This window comes from Anneissia japonica, unplaced genomic scaffold, assembly GCF_011630105.1.
Source record: "Anneissia japonica isolate Jap-2015-1 unplaced genomic scaffold, ASM1163010v1 scaffold4054_len1135799_cov195, whole genome shotgun sequence".
NCBI lineage: Eukaryota > Metazoa > Echinodermata > Crinoidea > Comatulida > Comatulidae > Anneissia > Anneissia japonica.
The window spans coordinates 1058115-1085049 of NW_022694605.1; the positions used below are offsets into that span (position 1 = coordinate 1058115).

Here is a 26935-nt window from a genome sequence, read left to right on the forward strand (position 1 = left end):
ATTCAATCCTGTAAAGGGTGACTTAGTCACTGTTGGACTTTGATGAAATAAAATAATAAATGAATAAAAAAAATAAAATAAAAAGGATGGGGGGGGGGGCGGCCCTCACCGCCCCCCCCCCCCGGTTCCGCCGCCCATGATTTATGCCATTATAACTTTGAAAGATTTAGTGGGGGTTGGGGCGGGCACTGGGAGGTATAATAGGCCTAGGCCTAATGGTTGTTGGTGCATCCAGTAAGTTACAAAAACAAAAATAGAAAAGATATGGCGTATAAACAATGACTTAACTTTAGAACTGCGCTTACAATCCCATTTATTATTATTATTACAGTGTATGTCTACTAGTGTGCCTATCGTCAGTTTAAATTACATTAAAATTGGTGGTCGCCCCTTCCCTCCTCCACAACCCCGCCAAAACGTTCTTGTTACAGTACTTACAATATAATGATTAACAATTAAACGTACTGTCAATATTATATATTGTCGCAGGCGATACGAAGTTTTTAATGTCAGATGAACCTTTAATGAACTGAAACTACTGTATATATGTATGATGCAATTGTTTGAAACGCGATGATGACATCTTTGGAAAGGGCGAAATCGTTATGAGACCCTGGCAATTATTGAATGTTTGATTTTCGCGTCCGCCGCATACACATCTGGGCTGTGAAACACGTTGTTGTGTTTGTATTAATTCAAGCTAAACAGTAAGCATATTCTCGTGTGAGTTTTTCATTTCTTTGTTTATTAGCCGTGTGCTTGGCCACGGGTAGTGAAAGTCATTCATATATTTTATGTTGCATGTACAGTTTAATTATTTTCTAGGATAATTCATCAGTATTTATCTGATTAATCTTGGGCCTAGGCTCTGTATCGCCAGCGGTGAAGGCAGTACGTGTCGCCGCCTTATGTCTGGCCAGAAAACTCGCGATGGCCGCATTCAATACGTTTCGCACCGCTAAAGCTATATTTATCGATTTACTTTAGGCTTAGCTACGTTGTATGTTTTTTAACAAATTGAATTTCTTGCAGCTTGCTGTGTTCGGTGTCTATTCAATTTACCTAGGCCTTAATAACTAACTTATTTTCTTCATGCTAGACCTCCTGGACCTAGCCTAGCCTAGCCTATTTTTATTTGGCTAGGCCTAGGCCTAGCTAGGGACATAAGTAATGGTGTATGTGGTTTAACAAAAATGTCATCCAATGTATTTACTGGCAATATAGGCTTGAATTTATTGTTGTTTTAATAAAAATTGTCAATGTGTTAACAATATTTCTTGAGTACAGTATTGTACCGTGCATTATTTTGGTATAATAAAGAAGGTTAAGGTCAGCAACAGGCCATACTGTATGTGTATAGGCCTAGTTAAGTCCTGTGCGGGAAATGTATCCACCGCGCAAAAATTTGGAATTGAAATCTGTGTGCGCATTTAGGAAAATAAGGGCCGATTTCCGCATAAATTTTGCCGAAAAATAGACTATAACCAATGCAATTATGCAGCAATTACAATTCCGTGCACCTATTTTCCTGGTGATTTTCCATGCAAATTTGAGCCAAGGCATGGGGGTTTATATTAGTTCTGCACAATCCTACAATAACCCACAAATACTTCCCAATGTAGTATTCTTATGACTATAACTATATTATATATTATATTATGGTTATGACAGCGTAAGTGATTAAATGGAATTGTTTATTTTGATCACCAAGACAAAAGTATGGTATCTGATAAAACTTGTAGTTTTATTAATAAAGAAATTCATGTATTCCTAATTGATCTGAGACCATATTCATTTAGTGAGGTGCTCATCTAAAACCTATATGCTTACCTTTAAATCGATCTTGTGTTCCTAAGCATACAAAAAGAATAGAAGTTGGTTGCTTACATTTAAAATTACTACCATATTTTTCAATTATAGAGCTGTTAGTAAATAAGAATGGGACGTCGCAGATCAAAGCGCAAGCCACCTCCAAAAGCCAAGAATCTTGGGCTCGTCAATCAGTTTACATGTCCCTTTTGTAATCACGAAAAAGCATGTGAAGTTAAAATGTAAGTACAAAAATTAAAATTGTTTTAACTTTTAATCTTTTTTTTTTTTTAAATGAAATGAACTTTTAAATGTAATTATAAGTATACATTGATAATTTTTGATGGGTATGTTATTGATAATATTGTAAAATTTTAAAATCTAATTTGAGTTTAACAAGCATTTTTAGAACTCGGTCCTAAAGTCTATGCATTTTCGGGTAGTGCCATTGCTCCACTAAAGTCCTAGTGACCCGCATAGCCCGCATTAATTAACTATGCATCCAGGGGTAGGGACAATGACATTTACTTCACTAAGTTCCTAATGACATGCATTAAATATCTCAAACTAATCAAACTGTGCATCATGGGGTAGAGAAAGGTTACTCCACAAAGGTCCTGGTGACCTGTTTTTGAAAGACTTACACTTCAGAAAAGAGCATTGTCTACCGGTGTACTGCCAAATTTACCACCAGAAGGACCCGATTAGATTTATATCTTTGGACTTCAGAGGGTCATCTTTCAGGAAACCTAAATTCAAGTATAACATGAATGCACAGTGGAGATTTGTTGAATTTGTTTGAAAATGGTAAATGTAATAATACTTTACCATATTTGAAAACAAAATTGAGTATGTAATTGTTCTTCAAAGCCCTTGCAGTAGACGACAATGAAGGTTTCCATATTGCAGTAGAACAGCATTGATTTGTAGACTTTGTGGTGTTATTTTTTTAATTTAATTGTCCTTGCTAATATATTATTTTCATGCATACTTATTTTTTAGCGTAATTTTATTGACAGGGACCGACAGCGAAACATAGGGATCATAACATGTAGAGTTTGCGCAGAGGATTTCCAGACCAGTATAAATTGTATCCTTCATTCTATCTAACAAACTTAAAATGAAATGCAGTACTGTATATCGGATGATCATAATACAGTACTTTAATAATTGTTGATTTTACCTGTTTGAACCTATATGTGGCAAAGACAAGCCAAACCAGTCACTCTGTTGCAAAAATAAAATTTTAGTTAAATTTAATACAGGGTTAAACTATAAATAAGAGCTATAAAATGGTAAAAGAACCATTTCAATCCGACATTTCCTTATGAAGTTACAAGTATTCAAACATAGAGCTGTTTAAAGAACAATATTTGAGAAATCAGCCTTCAAAGTGTATGATTTCAGGTATTTCTCAGGCAGAAACCATCACCAAAACTTTAAAAATTTTTTTTTAACATTGAAAATGGGGAAAATAACAGCATGGCATGATGTATAGATATATGAAGGTTAGTTTAGTGCATTAAAATAGATTTTTAAAATGTTGACATTCCAGCATGTTTTGGCGATTATTTCTGAAACACGAATTGCGACGAGTGACAGGTTTGGCTTGGCTTGTCTTTGCCACATATACAGTAAATTTTATTTATGGTTTGTCAAGAATCATCTGACCCTAGGCCAATTATCAGAAGTTTATAGAGCATGCGTCATTCTGGAACAATCAGTTTGTTTCGGAGGGGGTTATTTTGTTTTTCCCAAGCCAATGTAAAATTTGGATAAATATATTACGGTATCTTCATTAAAATAGTTTGCACATAAAACAGTACCTTGCAGAAATAAATCTGAATTACAAGATTTGAGTTGTTAAAAACAGGAAATCACAGATACATTACATCAAAACAGCAGCAATAAAAATGTGTATTTAGTATAATAGTGATAATAATAAGAGTGATAACACAGAGAATATTACTATTAATTGTAATAATAATATCAGTAATAATAATATTAATATTAAATTTAAGAACGTCATCTGATATTATTCTAACATTAGAACTGTTCCCTTCAGTGTGCTTTGTTAGGCCCCTGCGGCGCCTCCTGCTCTTTGATGATGTTATTCCATATGGCGGGGAAATTAAATTTACCTGCATCTGTTTTCAGTGTCGGGTTAATTTTATGAAGATCAGATTACATCAGCGTGAACAAGACCACAACAGTAGTTGAAAGCTTGCCAAGTATCTTCAAAGTTATCCAGTGACACTGTACTTTGTAATGATAAACTTTTTATTGGTCTTGAGTTCATTTTTTTTCCAGTATTAAAGTATACAGTTATTAACAGTGCACATTCCTTGACTAAGACAATATAGATTTGTCAGAATCAGTTGATGTCTACAGCGACTGGATTGATGCTTGTGAAACCGCCAATGCCTAGCATAGGACACAGTGCCAACGTACTGCATGCTTGTATACGATTGGCACCTTGTACAGTATTAAGTGAAGAGAGTGAACTTATTTTTGTCATCTGATTTCATGATGCAAAAGAGAGGAATGTACTTATGACCATGTAAAAATTATGTAAAATGCCTTAAATTCCTTTTTGACTGGTCATCTTCAATAAAGCCAATTGTAGCTTTATTCGTCCAGAGTATATTCCATACATTACATTGCATGGCTCACCTAAATCCAGGATTTTGATTGGGTGTTTACGGACCACCTAATGTATTGTTTATAGTGCTCTACATGTTCAAATTTTTTTCTCAAGACAACCTTTGTTTGAATTCCAGGAAAAGTATGGTATAAACTGTATTTAGTTAATTTTTTCTTTCTCAATTTTTTTTTTCATGAGCATTTATATGTACATTTTGCGATGGAATTTTTGTATTGAGTTCAGGCCTGCTAGAATTCTTACTGATTGCACTATCAATATCATTTATTGTTTATGGAAAGCAGTTTAAAGAGCAACATTTAATCACTGTATTCCTTATGTTGATAATTTATTTACTTTAATGCCTTTGAACAGATATTACCTATCATTGCATTTACTAAGGAAAAAATTTATGGGTTTCCTGTTTCAAAATGCAAGGGAATAATGATAAATTAGATAATTAATTTAATTAATTTCAAAGTACTGTATTCCTTTAAAAGGATCCTTCTTATTTATCTGAAGATTGTCACTTTGAGATTTGTAATAGAAATTCTGGTTCTTCAACCATTAAAAATATGTTAGTTTGTAGATACCAACTATCAGGGGGAGGGTTATGTGTTTGTGAAAAAAAGTACAAGTTAAGAGTGATTTCAGAATAAAAGATGTAGATAATGTACTGTATTTTTTCTTTAATATTTGTCAGATATATAACATGTATATACCTTTGCAATCATACCTTCAAAACCTATAATAAACAAAATTTAAATTGAAAGATTAAGAATTTTTATACTAACATTGATTTCAATAACACGTTTTTGATACAAGATGAACAATTACTTATGACCTTTATATTTGGATTTTAAATTTCCAGTTGGATACAAATATAATAGAAATAAAAAAAATGATGTAAAACATTGACCTGTAGCAAACGGCTGAGTTGCATTAAAAGTTTGAATGGTTTTGGTTTATTTTATGACCAATCAATAATTTAAAATGTCAGTTATATATTTAAGCTTGATTAATTGTAAGATTTACAATGATCCAACTGGCTTTAAAAACTAGCTTCCAAGATGATTATTGGACGCGCACTTGGTAGTCTCCATTTTGTGTTATGTACCGCACCCATGGTAATGCCTGGTATCCGCTCTTCTCAATAATTTTCAGGTATCGCACCTGTAGAAAAAAATTAATAACATTAAACTATGCAATGACTGCTACTTTAATATAACATTTTTAGGTCCGCACGCAGGCGGACATCTGAACCCCACTTCTTGCTGTTCTTGTTTCCAGAACTTTAAAAGCATGCAGGAAATTTTGTACACAAACTAGGGGAGATTCCCAAAAAAACATTCATGGCCCTTTTATTAAGTTGTGCCCCCCATACAACTACGAAACAAACAGGTTTCAGCAAGGACTACATATTATTACCATTACCACTAATAGGACACGTCGCATGGATGGCGATGTGTCATGAGTTTGAATCGCATCTTAGTATTTCATTTTTTTTCTGTTCTGTAGTAATTAATGGTAATTATGAACCCTTGCCGAAAATCCTGTGTAATGTATTGAAACATGGAGGATATTTCCTCCATGTCAACAAAAAGCCTCGTCTAAAGGTGCATACAAGAAGCATTAAACGCGCTGACCGGTGAGCAGTCCTTGTTGATTCATAAAAATGCAAAAGAATTCATGTTGTTTTAATAACTTACCTGAATACCAGACGTCGTAAAGTATGGAATCTCAAATTTAACATTGATTGGTGGTCGTCCTTCGATGCTCTCCGATTCTACACTTGGCAGGTTAAAATGCGCCCTCATTAAGTACTCTTTACCACCCTTTAAGAAGCAATGAAATGCAAATAAATTTATTTTGTTTTGCTTGCATTTGTACTTTACACCAAATTATACAAAAAACAAATGAATCTGTTACATGTGCTTTCACTCCTTTGGTTTTGTTGTTAGGAACATATCTTTACAAAATCATACATAACAGTGACACAGATGCAATGAAATTAGTAATCACATTACAGAAAGCCAGAATTTGTAAATGTTTAAGGCTATTAAAACAATGATTTTGACAGTTTTTGCATCTGATTTTGCAAATACAGGATCAAACCATGGAGGTATTATTGAGAAGGAGATCACTCGAAAAAGCTACACGCACGCAGCGCTATGCAAATGAACCAAGATCAAAGCTGCAGCATTATTATTATTATGAGTCATATCACTCATACCGTAATACCTTGAATAAAAGCCCAATGGGCTTAATCTCGAGAAGAAGCGCATCTCAAATTTGAAGCCCCGCTTTTTACTTTGCAAAAGTAGCCTCGAAAAGAAGCCCATCCAAAGGTGGCAAAAAAAAAAAAAAAAAGAAGCCCGGGACTTCTATTCGAGGTTTTACAGTACAGTGTATGGGCAAATCACAAGTATTTGTCATAAAATTTTAGTGCCAGTCAGTTTTATTCATTTATGGTGCTTAAGCCACAATCTCACTTGACTTTTTGACCGTGACATGGGGTTAAAATATTTTTCATGCAGCATGTTTTTCAGCCTGTGTCCTTTTCTTTTTTTGTTTGCATTTTGATTTTTTTTTCTTTTTTGCTGCTTAATTTAACTGATCTAATAAAAGGCATGATTTGTTGTCATCGATCCTGCCAACCTGAAATAAATCCAAGTGTGGACAGCGGTAAGAGAATGTTACCCACGATCTCGGTAAAAAATTTTTTTCTTAAGTCCAGTGTGATTGCAGCTTTAGAGTGGAGTCAAATCCTGGTTTTTGACACAATTTGTCCTGGGACTCTGGAGTTAGAAAGGGAACATCTCAACTACCCAGTTACAGCAACACTCCTTCACAAACTCAATCTTAATAGCCACTTTTCCTGAAACAATCCATCACAATTGCTTAGTCTAAGGAACCTAATAATGAATAAGAAACCATTTTGCACTTACAGCAAATGACTTGATATTCCAAACAATGGCATCATTTTCCGGAACATATTTGGCATAACCAACTGAAGTCTTAAACTTCGGTGAATCCGCATCACTTGGTACTGGAATGATGATCTCAACATTGTTGGCTGTTGAACGCCGTTTGAATTGAGACTTTGCTTTGATCATGTACTCAACACGAGAATGCGAGTGTCGTTCAATCACAGATTCAATCCAAATCAAAGGCTTTACCTGAAATTCACAACTATTTCCTTAGTTTGAGAAAGGTATTAATGGCTAAATAGAAGCAACAGACATGAGCAAGTAGTTTTCTTTAAAACAGAAGTATAAATTGCCTTATATAAAGACATTTTTTGTGCTAGGAAAAAAAAACTGAAAAGAGGCCTAGAAATCACATTAGTGGGAGCAGTCACCCATGCCAGATGTCTATATCGACACCATCAGGTTACCCCAAGCCTGGATGACACTTGCATTGAAGCCGCATGTGTAATTTAGGGATGTTTTTCAAAATGGCCGTCAATAATATTGAAATTTTTCTTTTTTAAATCGTGTATGGGACGAGGAAATGAAATTCTGAAAATCGCACCTCCGTTATATGTAGTCCTGTTCATATGCAAATTAGCTAAAATATGCAAATTAGGGGTTAAAATATAGGTTCGATATCTGTGTAACCAGTGGTCACATAAACTTGATTTTTGCTTTAAATAGTTCAGAACATGCATGTTTCTATTTGCTCTAATGCAATATTGACCGGAAATATCAGATTTGACATATGACCCTAGGTTTTGCAGAAAATCTCCACAACTACTGTCTTTAGAATGTTTTAAATCAAAATATATATTGCAGAAAATAATAATTACACTATTCCGAAATGACAAGAATTAAATACCCCTCTATGCTCATTTAATTGATACCTTGCCATCATCACTGATTAGTAACAAAACTATTCTGATTTCTGACTTGATTTGGTTGGTTGGTTGGGTTAACATGACAAATAAATGAATGAAGTTAAATGTTTGCATTGAGACACTTACATGTGTATTGAGTCTGTATGACATAAGTTCGAATTCCCCATCTGGCGGTATGAATGAAATTGTACGGTCGTTTTCAAACCTTGACAACCTAACACATTGATGGAACTTGACATCTTCTAGTTCTACAGATTTTGTCTTTCCTCCTATATAAAAGCAACAGTAATACATATGAAACTGCTATATGTGTAATTTTAGAACATTAATTTCATATAAATAAAATACCAAGGTAAATTATTAGTTTCAGAATTACAGTAAACTGGTATTTGAAGGCGGTATAAAAATTATGGCAGTGGCTATAACATCCTAATCAGATTTAGGAATTGGTGTTTGTACCACTCCAGCAACTGTCGAAAATGATTTACTTATTTTATTCCTTGGGTGCCATTAGCATGCTAATTCACACAATGCCATCTTATAACACGGATTTCATGCTTGCATCAGAAGAGGTGGGGATATTTCAAGCGTCCACTGGGACAGAAATAATTATGAGCACAGGCAGCACTCTTGAGACTGTATGGCGTGTAGTTCATTGCAAATTTATGGCAATGTGTTAAAGACAGGCTCCTGAGGAAAAACAATTTTTGAATACTTTAAAACTGGGAAAAAAATAATCAAGAATACTTAGTTGTCATCGATCAAACAGGTTTCTACAGGCAAGTGCTAATACTGTAACTTTTTCCACCAGTTTTTAAATATTCAAAAATCTGTATCTTAATCTTATTGGCCATTCATGATTATTTCAATAACAACACCCCTTCAGGTCTTAGAATACTTAGTTGTAGAGCATATAATTTTTTTCCTTCTGTAGCCTGGCTTTACAATAAGATAAGATTAGCATTTTCAGTGTGAATCACACAAAGGATAACTCAGGCAGTCTGAAGACTTGTTTCGGGATCCTTCTGGTGGTGAATTGGGCAGTACACCGGGAGACAATCCTCTACTCTTTACCAAAGAGTGTACTGCGTTCTTTAACATGCACATGGGCCATATTAGACACGGGACCAACGGCTTAAACGTCTCATCCGAAAGGTGGTAATCTACCGGAACTTGTATTTCAGCCCTGCAGCTGAAACACAAGGAGAGGCAGCTATGGGAATTGAACCGGGACCTAAAGATCTCTACGGTTCAGTGCACACACACACAGTGGGTACCACCAGATTAGCTGACTGAGCTAAGCTGCCTTTTGAAGAACATGTATTTGCAGGCACATTAAATAAACATGCAATTTTACACTATCATCAAGCAAGGATCTATCAATGTAGCAATACTGTACAATGCTTGCATAATACATTGAATAACGACAACACACATACTAGGTGATGGAAGGTGTTTACAATTGGCTGGAAGCTGAGGTTCAAAACCTAGACATGTAGCAAATCAGCAAAAGTTTCAAAGTCAAAAAAGGCATAATTCACTTGCATGGTGGCTCACAATTACAAAACAACTACAGAGAAAGCTGTGTGTATAAAAGTATATACAGGTACATATAAACATTAACAATTTGCATTCATCTCCAATAGTCGGATTGATGAGGAATTAAGTATTTTACAAATAATAAATTATTATGAACATGCATAAATTGATCAATGAACTTACGACCAGTAGCTTCAAAGAGGACTTTGTCATTAAGGCCAAGACGAAGCTCTGGCATGCCACTAAGAAAAACGCGCATCTTAACGGCTCCAACAATCTCACTGCGCATCACGTTCCCAGTTGCACTCACCTGATGAAAACAGCACATGAAATATTAATAGCAGTAATAACAAAGATATTAGGAACACAAGGTAGAGCACTCGCATAGCAAAAATGCGTAAATTGGTTCAGACGTACGCGGTGCCCTTCTCTTTTTATAATGCAAGTTTATCTATATTTGGCCCTTCTGTTGCTAAGTAAATCCAGACATATGTGGTGGCCGTCACTTTCCGCTAAGGACGGAAACTTTATCACTAATCAGAGCCTAGTTATACAATTCTCAAGATTCAAGATAATTTTATTGTCTGAAAAACTCAGAAATTACATTCCACTGGCAGTGTTACAAGGGTGAATAACATGTGTCTGTCATTTTATTCTTTAGGTTTATTTATGCCTACTTGTTTGTATCTTATGGATAATGGCAACGATTTCCACCTCCGCAAAAAGAGGTTATGTATTCACCTTTATGGTTTATGTAAGTTTGGCAGAAGTTTTTATATCCAGCCGTATGCGACGCCCCATTGTTTGTATTCCCACCAAGCATTTTGGTGGAACAGTTTTTATTCTGTGGGGAACTCTATCTTGTGTTTCTAGTATCTTTGGTAATAACAACAATAACGACACACTCTGTTTTATAACATATATAAGTCATTAGATACTCATCCCCTGATCGCTCCTGAAATTCAAGGCAAAACCCTTTTAGTTTTAGACTCTATGTAGTTACTGTAATTACAGTACTATGCTTGGATAATATTTGAGAAAGAGAAAACTTCCATCTGTATAAATAAAACCAAATTGGATTTTAATTTTCTACGTACTTGCAAATTATAAAGGATATTTGCATTTTTATATATTCAATTTTAATTTTCCACATAATTTATATAAATGCTCTACTATTGTTTGTATATACTAGATGATCTTGATTTCTTACCAACAGATTAACAGATTCAACAACATCTAAGAATACTTCGTTCTTTCTATATTTCACACCCTCATTTCTCCATGACACAGCATTAGTTACAGCAGCTGGGGGCTTTGGTGCTGCTTCCAGCTTGTGACCTTCTTGTGTGATGAACCTGTTGAAAAATATATTGTATATTGTGGAAATGGGGTGATAAAGAGACTTTACAAAGGTCAGCTATTCTTACCAATCACCAATGTCAGAGCATAGTTTATACTATGGCTCTTCCTCTCTCTTTGGTTTTTTTTTTCTTTTGCATCTGACAGTGACTTAACTAATCAAGTTAAAAAGCAAATTAAAATTACTATGCTAACAGGGAATAACTGGAACTGGCTTCCCCAAAAAATCTAAATTATAAAAACATTAATTATATATTTTAACCAGAGCCTGTCTCTTATACACATCTAGATGTGTATAAGAGACAGGAGCTAAGCTGCCTTTTGAAGCTGTAAACCAAAATAGTTTCATCCATGCCGACTTTCCGGTCGGTTAGTGTGAGTTCTGACTGAACTCTGCAGAAACTTCACATTTATCTTCCCATCGCGATGTAAAACAAAATGTCGGAAAACTTTTCTTTGACGCATGCGCATTTGCATAAATGTCTACACACACATACACACTACACACAATAAAAAACATAGGAAATAGCAAGAGTGATTACAATAGTTCCTATTGCATTACAAGCATAGGAACTAAAAAGGGACATATTAAAAATCTTTTTTTAAACACACTGATGGATTGCAATGAATGTTGTTACTTAATTTGACTGAAGGAGACACTTACTCTTGTAGTATTTTTCCATCTGTTGTTTGAGGATAGCCAAAGTCAATGAGTTCATCTAGGAGTTCATAAACTAATACAAAGTTATCTCGTATGCTTTCTTCTTCTAATTCTCTAAAGTACTCAACAAATACCTATTAAATTCATTAAAATTAAAAATAAATTACAACCATAAACATTATTAAGTTTATAGGTGATGGCATAGGTAGAGTAGCACACATAGTTTCATTTTAAAATCACAAGACAAATCAAGGAATACGCATAGAATACAATGTAACAGGTTCAATTGTACTGTAATATTATACCTTAAAATTTAAATGCTCACCTCAACAATCGAAGGAACATGCATGGAACACAGGTTCATTTGTACTGTAATATTACACATTAAAATTTAAAATGCTCACTCACCTCAACAATTTTGTGAAGGACTGTGAATACAAGAGCAACATTTGCATTTTTTCTTGTTGTTGCAACCACTAAAATACATTAAGGAAGTATGAACAATACAGATAATTATTACTATATTATTATTATTATTATTATTATTATTATTATTAAAAGAACTATAGATTATTTTCTCTTAAGTGTAATTCTATTTCAAGTTACTATGTTAGGCACCACAGGTAATTAATTTTGGAAGATACCTACTATAATCAATTACCAGTTGACTGATTGATTGGTGGTTGTTTATTTGTTTGGTTCATTGATTGATTGAGTGAATGGAGAATTTGATTATTCATGAACTACTGCAATTATTCATGAATTACCTATGCATTCCTGAAACTTTTGTGGGTTATCCTTGGTATTTATACCAAAGAAAATCCATCCATTCTTCCTATATATCAATTTTTTTTTTGAAAGTGAGTTTACTGACAAACAGTGGGAAGTGTTTAATATAATACCAATCAAATGCACAGAGAGTACGGATCTGAAATGGTTGCAGTATAGAATTATACATAATATATTATCAATGAGAAATTATCTCTATAGATTAAAGTACATTGATTCACCATTATGTATTTTTTGTAAGCAATTTCCTGAAACAATTGACCACATTTTTTGGGATTGTGAAAAAATATATTAAGATATGGAAAGGTTTGGAAAGCTGGATAAATAAAAACCTTCAAATACAATTACAATTTTCAAAGGAACTGATACTACTTGGAATGAATGGAAAAAATAATAAATGTTGTTATTATATTAGTAAAGGAAATTATCTATAGAAATAGTATACAGAAAGTATTGCCATATATAACAAATATAAAGAGAGAAATTGTTAGATACTATAATATTACAAGATACATATATATATATTTCCGCCTGAAATTCTTTTCATTTTGGTCTTCACTGCATGTTCTTTTTCAAAGCTTCAAATAAATAATGAATATTTAAATGTTTCAAGTCAATGGCCTTACCCTGGCTTCTGGTATATAAATAGTTCACCTAACGTAATGGTACAAGTTTTGAATATGAAATACAATATTATATTTTCACTAGTAAAAGAATTTATAAAAATGTTCAATGTTGTTATATGTATACTACTCTAAGTATGGAAAAGAAAGGCACTTATTTAATTGTTTTTGTTTATTTTCATTTTGAATGTAATGTATGATTAAATGAATAAAATGGTAAATAAAAAAAATAAATTTTTTTTTTTTAATAAGTTCTTTCTACAAAAATAAATACTAAAATTAAAATATTCAATATACATCTAATATGGCAGTATGAGCGAAAAAGGATACAGTAGACATTGTAATGTTTGATGTACATAAATGTATTTTCTCCATGTTGGATAATAGGCATTAACTGGCCTTCATCCTCCATGTCCAAAATGAGGGGTAAGAACTTGTCAATACAGCCCATGTCCACATCACCTCGGTAGTTTCGGGAAATTAGCACCTGAAATACAGTATAGTAATTAAATTATTGACTACATGACAAATGGTTTAAGCAATGTAATGCATAACATGCAAATAAAAATCTCTATAAGCAGACCTTCTGGGATAAGCTGGAAAGGGTATTAATTACCTGGATGATTACTGTTTGCTTCATTTGGCAAATCAAAGATCAGGGTATTATGATTTATTTTCCATCCAGACTGTAAATAAAGCCAGCACAGGGAATATATCAAAAAATTAGACTTAGAAATGTTAAGGCCTCTGAATATTAGCAGACTTTCTGGGGTAAGCTAGAAAGGGTATTATCTGGATGATTACTGTTTGCCTCAATTGGCAAATCAAAGGTCAGTTATTATGATGTATATTCCATCCAGATCGTAAATAAAGCCTGCACAGGGAATATATCCAAAAATATCCTAGAAATTTGATGCACATTTTAAATATAAGGGCGGACTTCAACACAGATTTTGCAAAAATTAGACCTTGACTGATCTCTTCATATAAAGAACGGAGTTTTATTTCTATATATACCTTGTTCTTACAACCGTATTGTTTCTGAAAATAGTAGCATTGATATCTTTTTTAATAGTTTTAAACATTTCCCTCATCTTAAAAAGTATTCAGGTTTAAGCAGCTTTTGTGACTATGTTTGTTTCTTGATTCTTTGTTTTTGGTGGGGTAGGAGTTAGTTAGGAATGTACTTTTGATTGTCCTGCCTGTATTTCTGTATTTTTAGAGTTTATATTACAGTATATATTTTATGTCCATCCTGTAAGTGTAAGTGGTGATTTTTCGCTGTTGGTTTTGAAATAAATAAATAAATACATAAGTAATATAATATGTATGCAGTAGTTACAATCATGCGCACCTATTTTCCTATCGATTTTCCGCAAAATTTTAGCTAGCTTCTGATGTATCATCCGCATAATTAAAATACTTTCCAGTATGGTATTACATACAGGGTAGGCCTTTTTCACGCTGCGGTAGGCATCTCTCCTTGGCCTAGATAAGTTCTAAATAAGTTTCAAAGGTTAGTTGATAATAATATTCAATATTAGTCAAGGGGGCGACTTGGTTAGGGGGCGACTTTGCTGGGGGGGGGGCGCGACTTGACGGGGGCGACTTGGTTAGGGGGAGACTTTGTAAGGGGCGACTTTGTAAGGGGGCGACTTGACTGGTATTCCTTAATATATATATTTATGCAGTATATATCCACTTCCTATTATTAATTTGGGGTTTATTTTTTAAATCATGGTGCAGTGGGTTGGGGTGTTGGGCAATTACTTTTTTGTGCGTTTTTTTTAAACAATTTTTGTAAAAAATCTTACAAATACACTAGGCCTACGGATATTACGGCGCTAATGTACCTTCGCACCTAACTTTTAATTCTTCTTAACTTAAAATTAAGAATTAAAATTTAGGTGCAAAAGTGCATTAGCGCCAATGTTGCCCGGGTTCTGGTACAAATGCTAGGCCTAGCGTCTGGAACGCACCCATAGGCCTACACGCCCTCTTCTTCACATACGAGCGGCTCTCATTCTCCTCCTAAGCCACATTGCTCGGTCCCCATCTCATCCGCCGTGACTAGCCTAGCTAGGACCTAGCTAGGCTAGTCACGACGGATGAGATGTATTCGCTAGGCTAGGCCTAGCCTAGAATCGTAAAATCGCCTAAAATTTGTAATATTGCCCTCTTTACCTTTCCTTTCATATCCAAAAAGAACACGGCTGACACAGACATTTTGAATAATATATACCAGCAAGTATTTATATCAAATAAAAATTAATAGACAGATTTTTCAACAATGTAATTTATGCACTTCCCCGTCAGCAGGTGATGATGATGATGTAGCTAGCAAAGGTAAGCCAACAACTACCGCAAATATTCATTTGCGCATGTGTGGAAGTTGACCTTTTTGTTATTAAAACGCAAATGAACTTTGCTCCCAGTTTGTTGTTTTCAAAACAAGATGTGTACAACAGAACTTTAATCGATGTTGTGTTGGGCTTCTTGTAAGTTAACCTAGTGTAACTGTAAGGTATGTATGTCTGGTATGTATTCATAACATTTTCTTTTTGTATTTGATCCCCAGGATCTAGATTTTATGTAATCTATAGGATGGTGGGACCGAGGGAGTTGCTAGTCGGTGTGAAGAGTGTGTGAGCCTGCTACTAATTATGCTAGAAAGAAAAAGGGAAGAATTGGCAGGCCATGGACTCGGAGGTGCCTGGATTGGATTATTGGGCTTATTATACGGCACTTCGTTTGTCTGACCCATTTTGGGCGTTAATCGTTGTAGTACTGTACTGAATGTATTGTATTGTAGTAAATAGGTATCCATATAATTACTGGCTACAACTACAATAGTACAACAAAACTTTATTTTTTTATTTTATTTATAGTGAGAAATATTGAATTTTTGAAGAATAATCTTGTTTGCATCCTCAGTACTTTTATTACTGGTTTACTGGTTTCCCGTAGATACCTGCTGGACCGAAGTAAAGCACTCAGTTCTTAAAAGCCCCTCTTGTAAATAAAGTCACTATTTGGCATACGGTCCAACTTCAGTCAGTGGATGGTTGGACCACGCCTCATTGAGCCTTGATTTTAAAGCATTAATAGAGGAACATAATACTGCTTCACTGGGAAGTGCATTCCACAGCATGACCACTCTTTTAGAAAACGTATTCCCCTTAACATTAATCCTAGAACGACTAAATTTCATCTTGTATTGATGACCCTTGTCCGTTAAAGATGTATTGTCCCATGCTAAATACTGTACCAAAAAAATCATAAAAATATTTTTTGAAATTAACTTGCCTATTTTGAAGTGACATAAATGTTATCAACTTGAACATAGAAATTAGTGTATTTAAAAATGTCTACCCATCAGTTTACAGCGAAAAATGACAGAAACACTTCCAGTCCACTGGAAGTGTTTTATTAAATATTATATTTTTTTGGTTTAAAAATCAGGGTACATATTTTTTAAATTCAATATTTTTTATGCACAGGTTAATAATTTGTATGCTATTTCAATATGAGCAAGTTTATTTCAAAATTATTTTTTATGATTTTGACATTAGCAAGGGACAATACATCTTTAATCCCAGTCAAATTAAAAAAACACATCACTTGAACCCCTTAATTATTTTAAAGACTTGAACCATATCCGCTCTTTGTCGTTGATAGATCAAAGTTGGGAGACCAAGTATTTTCAACCGATGTTCATGTGGAATATCACGAAATCCAAGAATCAATCTTGTGGCCCGCTGTTGAAATTTCTTTCATAAGTTTTGATCCTGCTTACTAATACGATTATAAACAGAATTGCAATAATCCAAAGTTGGTCTGACTATTGATTTGTATAATTTCAAGAAACTCTCCTTATCAAGAAATTTGAAAGATCTATAAATCATTCCTAGTTTCTCTAGTTTCTTGTTAGCTCTTTTAGATATACTGTATCTGCAACATGCAATTTAAAGACCAAACTAGAATCAAAAGTAACCCCTAAGTCTTTTTCATACTCAACAACACCTAACAAATTACCTGCCATATGGTATAAGCACCTAGGATTCTTTCTACCATAATGGACTACTTTGCACTTTGAGCCATTAAATGGTAACTGCCAAGTTCTAGACCAATGAAATGCTCTATCAATGTCCCATTGAAATGCATCAGCATCCTCCACATCGTTTACCACATTTTAAATTTTCATATCGTCGGCAAACAAGCGAATATGTGAATGGGTAAAATTTGGCAAATCATTAATAAATAAAGAAAACAAAATCGGACCAACAACGCTATCCTGTGGTATTCCACTTAATGACTTATACAATCAGTGGTGTAACACCTGTATGGGCCCTCTGGTGGCCCTTAGGGGCCCCAAAGTGGGGGCCCCTAAATTTAATGGTCTCCAGTCACAAAATATAATTGTATTTCTTACCAATACTGACATTGCCTTTAATGCAGTCTTTTCATCATTTATATTCATTGACATTGGGTTTTTGCTTACATGTCTTATGACCTTGTTTATTTACAGATCAAGATCATGTAGGACAATTCACTTGAATGATTCACAGCCAGTAGGTGTCTGTGCGTGTTTACAGATTACAGTGTAATTTGCATTTTATTGTATTGTTCTTGTATTGAGAAAAGAGATGCAGGTACCCGGTAGTCCTTTTCAAAACTCTGGCTTCAGCTTGACAAATCCTATGCACAATCACTCAAGTAGCTCTACTGCCTTGCATGGAGCAATCCGAAATGGAAACACAAATCATTTGAAACGAAGATGTCTCGACCCAATGGAAGGAAGTGAGAGTAAACGTCGAAGTCCACAAAAGAATACAATGAGTAGAGGTATCATTTTTTGTTTGTACACTTGCAGTTAAACCAAAACTATTAAATTCATTAGTTATCAGATTATTTGACATTTAATGTATTGATTAAGATTTATCTAATTACCCAGTGCATTTCAATAATTCTAACATATTTAATATTATATTTCACAGGTGCTGCTTGTTTTTTTACTTATACCCCATTCAGACTAGCATCGCATTGCGATCAGTTGTAGCAATTGCGACACCCAATTGCAGAAAATCGCAAAGTAAAATCATGTGTGAAAGCTCCCCAATAGTAGTTGATAATTAATTAGTATTGCAATTGTTACCCGTTGCATTGGATTACCATGGAATCCGATCATAACAAATTCCACAGGCACTGTTTGGCTGAGGTCAGCCAACCGTAGGCCTAGGCTCTAGAATGTAAAGTTGTTTTGTGTTCTGAATACGCTTGTTGATTGTGATCAGGAGTAATCAGTTTTGAATTACCACCAATTACATCGCAACAGAGTGTAGTCCGAATAGGTTATTACTCTCTTATCGAATGAAATCAAGCTTTAGTCCCTCTAAGAATAACGTTCAGTTAACATAAGATAAGATAATAATTACGAATGGTAGTTTATTGATTAATATTATTTTCCTTTTTGCAGGTAAACAATTTTTGTTTATCAAGGGAGGAGTAGAGGTATTCCACTCAGAGAACTTCCTTCCAAAGGGTGAGACATTATTCCTACCCCTACAGGAAGATGTTATGATCAATTTGATGAACATTGAACAGATCAGCATTAGTAATGGGGTTTTTTTCATAGCCAATGCTAGCGGAACATACCAGAGTACTCAACAAGGTAATACACAGTTAATATATTACACTTTGCAGCGACTGAATGCAGAACCTCGGAAGGGTCAGATTTAACTCCTTATGTTTCCCATACTCTTTCCCCCTCTCCAACATAATTTTAAATCTACAAATTAGATCTATATGACAATAAAGACAAAAATTTAGATACTATACTCTTTGAATAAGCGCCCTTCTCGAATAAGCGCCCCTTCCTAACGTGAAAATTTCCTTAAGCACCCCGTATGAATAAGCGCCCCCTTCTAATTTGAATAAACGCCCCCCCTCATTTAGTCGATATCAAAATGAGGATATTTATCTTGGACAGATGAGAGCTCCCTGGACAGACAGTATATTTCCAACTTTCATCTTCTTACATTTGCCTATAGCCTAGTCCTACTCCTTTTCCAACAATTTGCATCTTCAACACATTCTCATCTAAGTTTTCAAGAAAACCTGCAATGATCATGCCTGCTATTCTCAATCGGCCGATGGCCAACAAGCTAACCACCACCACTAATTTCATCCGCTATTCTGCTCTTGTGTAATGTAATACAGTCTGTACTCACAACATTCTTGTCATGACAAGCCATGCTCTCTGGACGATTATCTTTTCCGTCGCACGACCATTCGTAATTTGCGGTTTCCTGATGTCCTTATATAATCGTTTTTCATTAAAAATGTGCCTCTTGAATTTAATAAGTTCTCATAAGAACCCCTCGATTTTCATCTATTTCCATAAGCGCCCCTCAATTTCCACTCTGTTTTCATAAGCGCCACGTTCGAATAAGCGCCCCGTTTGAATAAGCGCCCCTTTAAAAAGTGCAAAATATATTTTAAGCGCCCGGGCGCTTATTCGTGCGAGTACGGTACTGTATAGTATAATTGAATGTAAGTAGAAAGACCAATTGAAATTATACCAGACCCTCCCTTCCCATTCAAAAAAAAATTTCTTGATGAAACATTCAATATTTTTTAGAAATGGAATTGAGACATAAGGCTATCCATTTAAAAGATATTTAAAGATATCTAGATAAAAATGGCGTTATTTTTTATTTTCATTTTCATACCAACTAACAAATATGAAACCATCAATTAGAAGTCAACATCAAATAAATATACAATATAATATAACACGCACAAAAAAATTATGTCAAAGAGAGAATATGATGTCAATAAGAAAAATTAAAAAGGCAAGATGAAAAGTGCCCTCTCAAATCTATATGCATCTACTTCAAAGATCTTATAACAAGATAACGTTGTCCGCGTTTTGCCTGTAACAAATAGAAGCGTCCAATTCACGCAGATAACAATAGAAAGTAATTGTAATTGAAAGAGGGCGTGCTAGCTGTAACTATGGTGGTTGTTCCAGAATTTTCACTGAGATCATAGATGTCAAAGTTCAAAAGTAATTGTAATTGCAAGAGAGCGTCCTACACTGCATTATTACAGAATTTGCACGCAGAAATCGCAAAGAACGCTATCTTGTTATTATAAGATCTTTGATCTACTTTAAAGCGTTCTTTATACCCTGTTACTACGTGTTTTATAATATGCTTTTCTTGTACTGTAGGTGATGCAATACATCTGTGGCGCTATGATGCAGAACTACGCCAGCTTTTCATCTCGCGATCAATCCTGTTCTTAGAACCATCACTTTTTGGGGAGGTTAAGCAAACACTAGAATCTTTGTTATGAACGTGGGACAGATAATATTAAGTTACGGTACAAATAACTCTAAAGTCATAAAGTAAAGACTTTCTTTATACCTTGTTCAGCAAACTTTATTTTTGAATGATTCTGAGTGGAGGACTGGAAAAAAATATGAATAATGTTTTCATTTGTCCGGAAAATTATTTTGTCCATCAAACGCATCAACAGTAGGTGGAGGAGAACATAAAACTAAAACTTTATTGATAAAGAAACTAATGTACCAGGAAGTGATAGAGAACGCATTTTCGTCCCTCAATTTAAGTCCTATCGCACAGTCATAGAGAATGAGTGTTCTTTTACCAAATTGATAGATGCTTTATATTTATATATTTTAGAAAGAAAAATAGATTTCTTGTTATTGGAGATCTAAAGGCAGCTACAAGGAACCATAAATTTAAGTAATTCTTACATTCTTGCAGCCGATGGTGTGCTAACAGGCCAAAAATATAATTTTAATTCTATCAAAATCATAATTATTGACAGGCAGTGGGCTTGCGAAACAATACAAGGTATAAACAAAATCTTTCCGAAAGGGCTGACTATAAACTGTATACATAATTTGGTAGCAATTGCATCTTGGTTTATAGCAAGTTTTTAATCAGTGACAAATTTCAGTAAGTAATTTACTGCACAGTACTATTTTATTGTGAAAAAATATGTCTTCTGAAGAAGACAGTGTCTTCTGTAAATTTTATTGGCCTATATTATGGATAGATTGTTTACCATTATGTTGTAGTATAAGCCTAATGCATTCAGATGAGATATATCAAAATTGTGTCTGTTAAGATGACATTTACCATTTAAGAAATACTGTATAAAGTTGGTGTACATATTGTATCATTTACATCTAGGAGAACATGCTCACTGTTGCAATCTACTGAGTAGATTACAAGTCATCTACTATGTAAATACAGTTAAGCTTGCCTAAGTCAAATAATTTCTAAGTCAAACTTATTTTACATGTCAAATTGTTGTGTTTTCCATTAATTAACAATCTGTAAGTCAAATTTTATCGAAGTCGAACAATTTTCCAGTGGCCTTTTGGATTGGGCAAATTCAACTGTACCTGTTTTTTTATTTTACAAGTATTTTTAACAATCGGACCGCCAGGGGTTTGAAAAAGTATTATCAGCCACCGCCAGAATTTTTAGCAAATTTTTACAGTTTTCCGAGCTCGTTCAGAGTGTGGATTTGATCAGAATGTGATTTAATGAATACTACAAGAACTACAAACATTTTAGCTTTACAATGGTACCAAACACTTTATTCTAATTACAATTTGTGACTCGTAACAGTAAAATGAAAATGATTCACTTTTGGAGATTTACACAGTTTCGCTCAACGAAGCTGATAATCGCAATTTCGTGAAAGTAAATCAATACCACTTTACCCTAATGTAAAAAAACAAATAGTGAAATACTTACGGTATATAGTGTTCAAATTGTTAGTACATGTCGGTAATTACCCCATCTATCGGATTCCGTAAAAAAACCTGAAACACAGAGATCTCTGTGTTTGGCGGTCAAGCGTTGCGTTACCAAACACTGAGGTCTCCGTATTTGTCGGGCAGAGTGTTAAAGAAGTGATTTTTACATTTCATGCAGAGCATTTTTTTTCTTTATTAACGGATCTTGAGTTTGTGCTATCAAAGTGACTTTTGTATCGCTTGTTTATTGCTGTAGAAAATAAAAAGGAAATAGCAACTACCACCACTGTAACCAGATTTAGTGTCTATCTGTTTCAAATAAGTTAATGCTTATTATGTGGTTACATAAATCTGGTATTTTAAATCTTGTTGATGGTTTTGTATTAGTAAATTAATCAGATCAAACATACTGTATTGATGGTGCCTTCAGATTATAGTGGAGCACTATAGTATAACACTTGGCCTTGACACTAAATTATTAATTAATTTATTTATTGTTTGTTAATGGAAAAAAAAATATAGGTGAGGTGAGTAGTATTATGTATTGACATAATAGATGGCAATTTATTTAAGAGGATTCGAAGACAAAAGTGTGTGCATGGACAAAAATGTCCACTTAATAAGACAAAGGCAATCCTCAAATGTTGTATTAATACTAATGCTGATGCTTCAAGGCACTCTATTTGGTGAGTCAAATGGCCGAGCGATTAGCAGGGGCGCCGCAAGCTATAGCCATAATATCGGTGCTGGTTCGAATGGCACGCTCGCCTATGGTTCTGGTGGTAGATAAGGACTATAAACTGTAGGCCCAGTGTATACAATGGCTCGTGTGCACTATAAAGAACCCAGTACATCCTTCGAGACAAGTAGGGGGATACCCTGGTGTACTGGAACAGACAGCCCCTGTGGTGGACGACGAGAGTTGCTGGTACCGGGTTACCGGGTAGCACAGACACGAAGGGACCCTTAGGGGAGAAGAAAGTCATTGATCGAGTTCCTAGTCCACATATCAAGCGCCCTGAGCATCTTACATTAGATGGATATGTGCGCTATATAAAACTACACTATTATTATTATTATTATCTATGAACTACATTTTCTAAGTCTTTCGTGGCTATAAGCAACGTATTATGTCCCTACAACAAGCTTCAGTTCAGTAATTTACTGCTACTGCTTGTTCTGTGCCTTAATAATTTTTTAATAAATATCAATAAATCAAATGTATTGTAACATGGAATAAGAATGACCAATATGTGTTGCATAGCATTTATTGGACTTGGATTTCATCATGACACTTTTATATGTTTGACATTTTTCAAGGGTAATAAAGTGGATTAATAAAGTTAAAAGAAAGTTTTATTTTAATTGATTTGATATATATTATACTCAGCTTGTGTGCCTGATTCATTTTTTGCCGATATTGAAAAACGAAAAGCGAAAATAAGAAAGTCAAGAGCTAACATAAAATTTAATTATAAACTGTTTAATTCCATCTTGGAGATAATTCATTAAACAACATGAAAATATATAAAACATCACAAAGAACATAGATCATATATATAATACTACATTATTTATCTGTAGCACAAAACAACATTTTCGTCAGCATACCCCTCACACACAGTGCAATATTTAGTGAGTTATAAAACTGAATTATATTTTTGAGGGAGTCCATGACGTTTATGCGGAGGCTGCAATTGCTAGTAAATGTTTTTTTTAACTGCATATTCAGGGAAAAGCTGGCCTGGACTGTAACGTAAGTTTTCAATTTTTTCATGGATTTTAAATGAGGAGTACAATATAAATTGTAAACGGTGAAAAAATGCCACGTACAACAGCAGCAACTTGTTTTGCCTGGCTGTTTGAAATGTACGAAGACTCAAGAAGGGACATGATAAAAAAAAAATTATCACGTACGTACGTGATAATTATCACGTACGTACGTATTACTAATTATACCATGCGTACGTACGTATTATTATCACGTACGTACGTATTACTATCACGTACGTACGTATTATTAATACGTACGTACGTACGTATTACTATCACGTACATACGTGATAATTATCACGTAGTACGTACGTGAATACGTACGTACGTGATACAATTGTTTTTATCATGTCCCCTTGGGTCTTCGTAGAAATGTCATAGCGCCATCACGGAAGCGTGACACGCTCGAGTTGTTCTTTTGATAGAGTGTACTTATTAGAGCAAAAATATTCTTTGCTAAGAGTTACTGTAGACTGTGTAGAATGTTGGTTTGATGGTAATTCATGTTGATTTTAAAACATGGTTAACGTGACTAAAGGAGTTTTGGTTGAATGGTAAGTAACAATGTGTGGTGAAATGCCTGTCTAGGCTATGCGTACAGAAGCCTAGACCCCCACTTACTATTTTAGACTTCCTTGCAAGCCTAGGCTAGGCCTTGAGCCTGGAGAAGCCATGGCATTATTAGAGAGTACGGACCTGGGAATCAAGACGGTATGGTCGCGCTCGTATGTATCATAATCACTAGGTGGTCTGCTATATGGCTAGACAAGAGTACCCTACAACACGTGTATAGCCTATATATATATATATATATATATATATTATAAATTTACATACTATTTTAGACTTTTTTTTTAGACTATTTTAGACTTACTAAAATTAGAATATAAACTTAATCTTCGTTGTGCTATATTAACTTTTAATTGGTTGTGATTACCAAGCTTAGGTTATTGGTCAATTGTAGCTTTTGTTTACTGTACCTAAAATTTGCGTGAAAAGAATAGTAGATAAAATGAAATATATAATGAATGATATTACTTATCATTTTAAACAATCTTTATCAATGTTGTTGCCATCTGGTAAGAGGTTAAAATCTATTGCCTGCAATACAAACCATTAAATTCAAATTATCATAATTCATTTGTTCCATTCTCCATTAGAAGTTTTAATAGCTGCCAGTAAATAAATGTAGATATAGAATTTAAACTGAAGTACATTCCTGGATACTGTTTAATTGTTGTATTTTAGTGTTTGTAATGTTTTTTTCTGCTATGTATTTTTTCAAAACTACTGTAGTCCAAGTGCAATTTCCTTTTGGACAAAATAAAATCTGAATCTGAATAACACACCTAAAGTAGATCCTTGTCATTTGATATTATACGAAAAATAATGTTAGGCCTACATTTCTTTCAATCAGTAGAAGTTTAAACACAAACAACTTGCACCAATGAAAAGATTTTATTAGGTGGAGGATGATGATGAGAAATAAAAAATCATTTTTTTAACTTATCTTTTCCTAGTGACCCAACAATGAAGCAGTTTTTACTACATTTGGATGCAAAAGAAATTCTTAAAAAACGCTTTGTTGTTGCTGATCTTGATGAAACGCATCTGTTTGTCACGGCAGATGTTGTGGAGGAACTTCAAACCAAGGTTAATGAACTTATGGACAAACTGAACTTTAATGTTATTAATATCGAGGTAAAATAGACTGAACAGCCATATTAGGAAGCATAGAATTGCGAAGATGCTGAAACTATTGCAATTGCCAAGGATAAATATGGCTCAACAAGGACTTGATGAGTGTTATGCTCTGTAATTATGGCTATTCAACTTAACTTTATATACATTGTTCATTTTTCTTCAATATTTTGCTGCCAGGAAGGATTGATATCATATCACAATAGGATTTAGAGTGTGCAGGAAAAATTACATTGTGACTAGCTGTGCAATGAACCTTTCAGTCAGCCTCATGTCATGGGAAATACCATATGGAGAAAGCTAACACCATGACCAAGAATACAAATCAACATTGGAAGCTGTATTGGGACCTAAAACTACAAAGTTTGAGGGTGCTGCTTACTGACGTGGATCATTCATCTTTTCACTGAAGGATACACTTCAACAGTATTGTAAGGGACACTTCACATCCGCTTGGTGGCACGTGTAGTCAATCGACGCAGACAGAAGAGACGACGTCTACAATGTACAATATTGTATATACAATTTATGTACAATTGATGCTTATTGCGAACAACGCTGATTTTCCGTGCTGGTGACTAAAATACAAATGAATAACAATGGATCTGTGGAGGACCGGGGATTTTATCCCTGAGCAGTCCCCAAGGATAAACAATAATTTTAAAAAAAGAAAAGAAAGTTAAGATTAAGCAAAGCTCTTTACTGTATCTAACACTCAGGGGAATATCCCACTGTTATGAACTCTGACATTTGTAGATTAGCTTTTTTCTATTGATTATAAGTTGCTGTATATTCTATACTTCATCATTTGATCTTGAAAAAGACACCATGAAGGAGTCGAAACATCGATCTTTTTTTAGCGTTATTTTTTTAATATTAAATAGTTAAGATTTTTGTCGACTTAAAATGACCATTAAAAGCTCATTAAACCAATAGTCAGTACATTAGTTATGAAATATTATCATTATTATTAAATAGTTGATATTTTTAAAAATAGCATATTTTGCATTTATCAGTTTAACATAATATGTACAATATAGTGTAGTAAACACTTACTGTAGGTATGCAGAGGTGAGCCAAGGTCCAAAAAACACATAAATTCTTTCAACTTACTTGACTTTGAGACTGAGTTTAACAACTTAAATGCAAAACAAAATAAAAGTAAATATGACAAGCAATGTAAATACAAGGTTAACTTAAAAAAAATACTTAATCTACCCCTTCGAGTAAACATAATTTGGTTATATGTCTCTTGTGAATGTTACCTTTCATTTTAATTTTAACTGCTAACATGACCGTCACTACCTTCGTTTACGTCAAGTACCAGTGCAAGTGGCAACTGGTACCGTGGAGTGGTTCTGTCAACGACAAGAATTAGATCACC

At 34.2% G+C, this 26935-nt stretch overlaps 3 protein-coding genes across 5 annotated transcripts; 2 read left to right on the forward strand and 1 right to left on the reverse strand.

Annotated features, from left to right (window-relative positions):
- The first annotated feature begins 552 nt into the window (after nucleotides 1-552).
- LOC117101120 (transcription elongation factor 1 homolog) lies at nucleotides 553-5126 on the forward strand. Of its 2 annotated transcripts, none has more exons than XM_033241008.1 (4): nucleotides 553-707; nucleotides 1921-2051; nucleotides 2829-2899; nucleotides 4173-5126. In XM_033241008.1, exons 2-4 carry the CDS (start codon nucleotides 1939-1941, stop codon nucleotides 4235-4237), a joined length of 249 nt encoding a protein of 82 aa, XP_033096899.1. In that variant the 5' UTR covers nucleotides 553-707; nucleotides 1921-1938; the 3' UTR covers nucleotides 4238-5126. The 2 variants fall into 2 exon arrangements, with proteins under 2 accessions (XP_033096899.1, XP_033096898.1); XM_033241007.1 differs by having other exon boundaries at nucleotides 582-723.
- LOC117101117 (AP-1 complex subunit mu-1-like) lies at nucleotides 4787-15628 on the reverse strand. The gene is made up of 10 exons (XM_033241004.1): nucleotides 15462-15628; nucleotides 13608-13764; nucleotides 12274-12341; nucleotides 11869-11999; nucleotides 11056-11200; nucleotides 10029-10155; nucleotides 8433-8575; nucleotides 7399-7629; nucleotides 6160-6285; nucleotides 4787-5623 (listed from the first exon to the last, which is right to left on the reverse strand). Exons 1-10 carry the CDS (start codon nucleotides 15501-15503, stop codon nucleotides 5525-5527), a joined length of 1269 nt encoding a protein of 422 aa, XP_033096895.1. The 5' UTR covers nucleotides 15504-15628; the 3' UTR covers nucleotides 4787-5524.
- A 27-nt stretch (nucleotides 15629-15655) lies between these two features.
- On the forward strand, nucleotides 15656-22369 carry LOC117101118. 2 transcript variants are annotated; one of them, XM_033241005.1, is made up of 4 exons: nucleotides 15656-15801; nucleotides 17806-18122; nucleotides 18754-18948; nucleotides 20512-22369. In XM_033241005.1, exons 2-4 carry the CDS (start codon nucleotides 17924-17926, stop codon nucleotides 20634-20636), a joined length of 519 nt encoding a protein of 172 aa, XP_033096896.1. In that variant the 5' UTR covers nucleotides 15656-15801; nucleotides 17806-17923; the 3' UTR covers nucleotides 20637-22369. The 2 variants fall into 2 exon arrangements, with proteins under 2 accessions (XP_033096896.1, XP_033096897.1); XM_033241006.1 differs by having other exon boundaries at nucleotides 15716-15814.
- The last annotated feature ends 4566 nt before the right edge of the window (nucleotides 22370-26935 follow it).

Coding starts and splice junctions, on each gene's coding strand:
- LOC117101117 (XM_033241004.1), bottom strand. CDS start 15,503: ATGTCTGTGTCAGCCGTGTTCTTTTTGGATATGAAAGGAAAG. Junction 12,000..12,273: donor TCCTTCACAAAATTGTTGAG/GTGAGTGAGCAT, acceptor TGAATTTAATAG/GTATTTGTTGAGTACTTTAG. Junction 11,201..11,868: donor GATGGAAAAATACTACAAGA/GTAAGTGTCTCC, acceptor ATTTTTCAACAG/GTTCATCACACAAGAAGGTC.
- LOC117101118 (XM_033241005.1), top strand. CDS start 17,924: ATGCAGGTACCCGGTAGTCCTTTTCAAAACTCTGGCTTCAGCTTGACA. Junction 18,123..18,753: donor AAAGAATACAATGAGTAGAG/GTATCATTTTTT, acceptor TCCTTTTTGCAG/GTAAACAATTTTTGTTTATC. Junction 18,949..20,511: donor ATACCAGAGTACTCAACAAG/GTAATACACAGT, acceptor CTTGTACTGTAG/GTGATGCAATACATCTGTGG.
- LOC117101120 (XM_033241008.1), top strand. CDS start 1,939: ATGGGACGTCGCAGATCAAAGCGCAAGCCACCTCCAAAAGCCAAGAAT. Junction 2,052..2,828: donor AAAGCATGTGAAGTTAAAAT/GTAAGTACAAAA, acceptor TTTTATTGACAG/GGACCGACAGCGAAACATAG. Junction 2,900..4,172: donor TTTCCAGACCAGTATAAATT/GTATCCTTCATT, acceptor AAGACAATATAG/ATTTGTCAGAATCAGTTGAT.